The 775-nt window shown below is 39.6% G+C and overlaps 1 protein-coding gene across 1 annotated transcript; it reads left to right on the top strand.

The window, feature by feature from the left end:
- Positions 1 to 6: 6 nt before the first annotated feature.
- On the top strand, positions 7 to 641 carry LOC113473332 (flavin-containing monooxygenase FMO GS-OX3-like; the record flags this gene model as incomplete). Its single annotated transcript, XM_026833005.1, has 2 exons — positions 7 to 78; positions 520 to 641. Coding segments are annotated over 2 exons (194 nt in total), but the record flags the coding sequence as incomplete, so codon positions are not given.
- Between the last annotated feature and the right edge of the window lie 134 nt (positions 642 to 775).

Genomic DNA, 775 nt, shown 5'->3' with positions numbered 1-775 from the left:
TCCTACATTACCGCCAACGATGTGCTGGAATATTTGAATGACTTTGCCGACAATTTCAACCTGAGGAAGTACATAAAGGTATGTAACCTCTACAGATACCTAAAATCCAAATAGGTTGAACGTGATGTGACGTAACGTGCTGGTAGTGTGGCTGTCCTGAACGAAATTACCTACATTGTTATGGGAAAACTTTGACTTCCCGTGACGTGACGTGACATACCGTAACAGTAGAGTGTTTCTACATTAATGGTCAATTTTATTCTAATTCGTAGTAATGCAACAATTGCTACATAAAGCTGTGTCCAAACTCTGTGTTGTCGAGGTAGTGTACCTACGGTTTCACTCGAAATCGCGTCGATCAACGGGGTCGACTATATGTGGACACATCTATGGACACCTAAGGACTGTGTCAGATGGAGAAGAGACACAATATTTCGCACTTAAAATAATGTACTGAATCAAGGAGTATTCATACCAAGGAGTAATCAAGGAGTATACATCATTTCCATTTGATTTCAGTTCCGCCATTATGTAAACTACGTCAAACCAATCGACAACAACAAGTGGAAAGTTCAAGTTAGAGATCTCATCCACCAGAAAACAGTCAACTATATTTTCGACGGTGTTATGATTTGCATCGGGTAAGATTTTGCTTTCAATATACTTTTTTTAAACTTTTGAAAAGATTTGACAGAGTGAACTGTAACTGCTAAGGTCTTATCGTCCCGAAATCGAAGAGAGAAGGAAGATAGGATAGGAGAAAGCCAGCCGTTCC

The sequence above is a fragment of the Diaphorina citri genome, unplaced genomic scaffold (assembly GCF_000475195.1).
Source record: "Diaphorina citri unplaced genomic scaffold, Diaci psyllid genome assembly version 1.1 scaffold25064, whole genome shotgun sequence".
Lineage (NCBI taxonomy): Eukaryota > Metazoa > Arthropoda > Insecta > Hemiptera > Psyllidae > Diaphorina > Diaphorina citri.
This window is presented reverse-complemented; position numbering and strand designations above follow the sequence as displayed.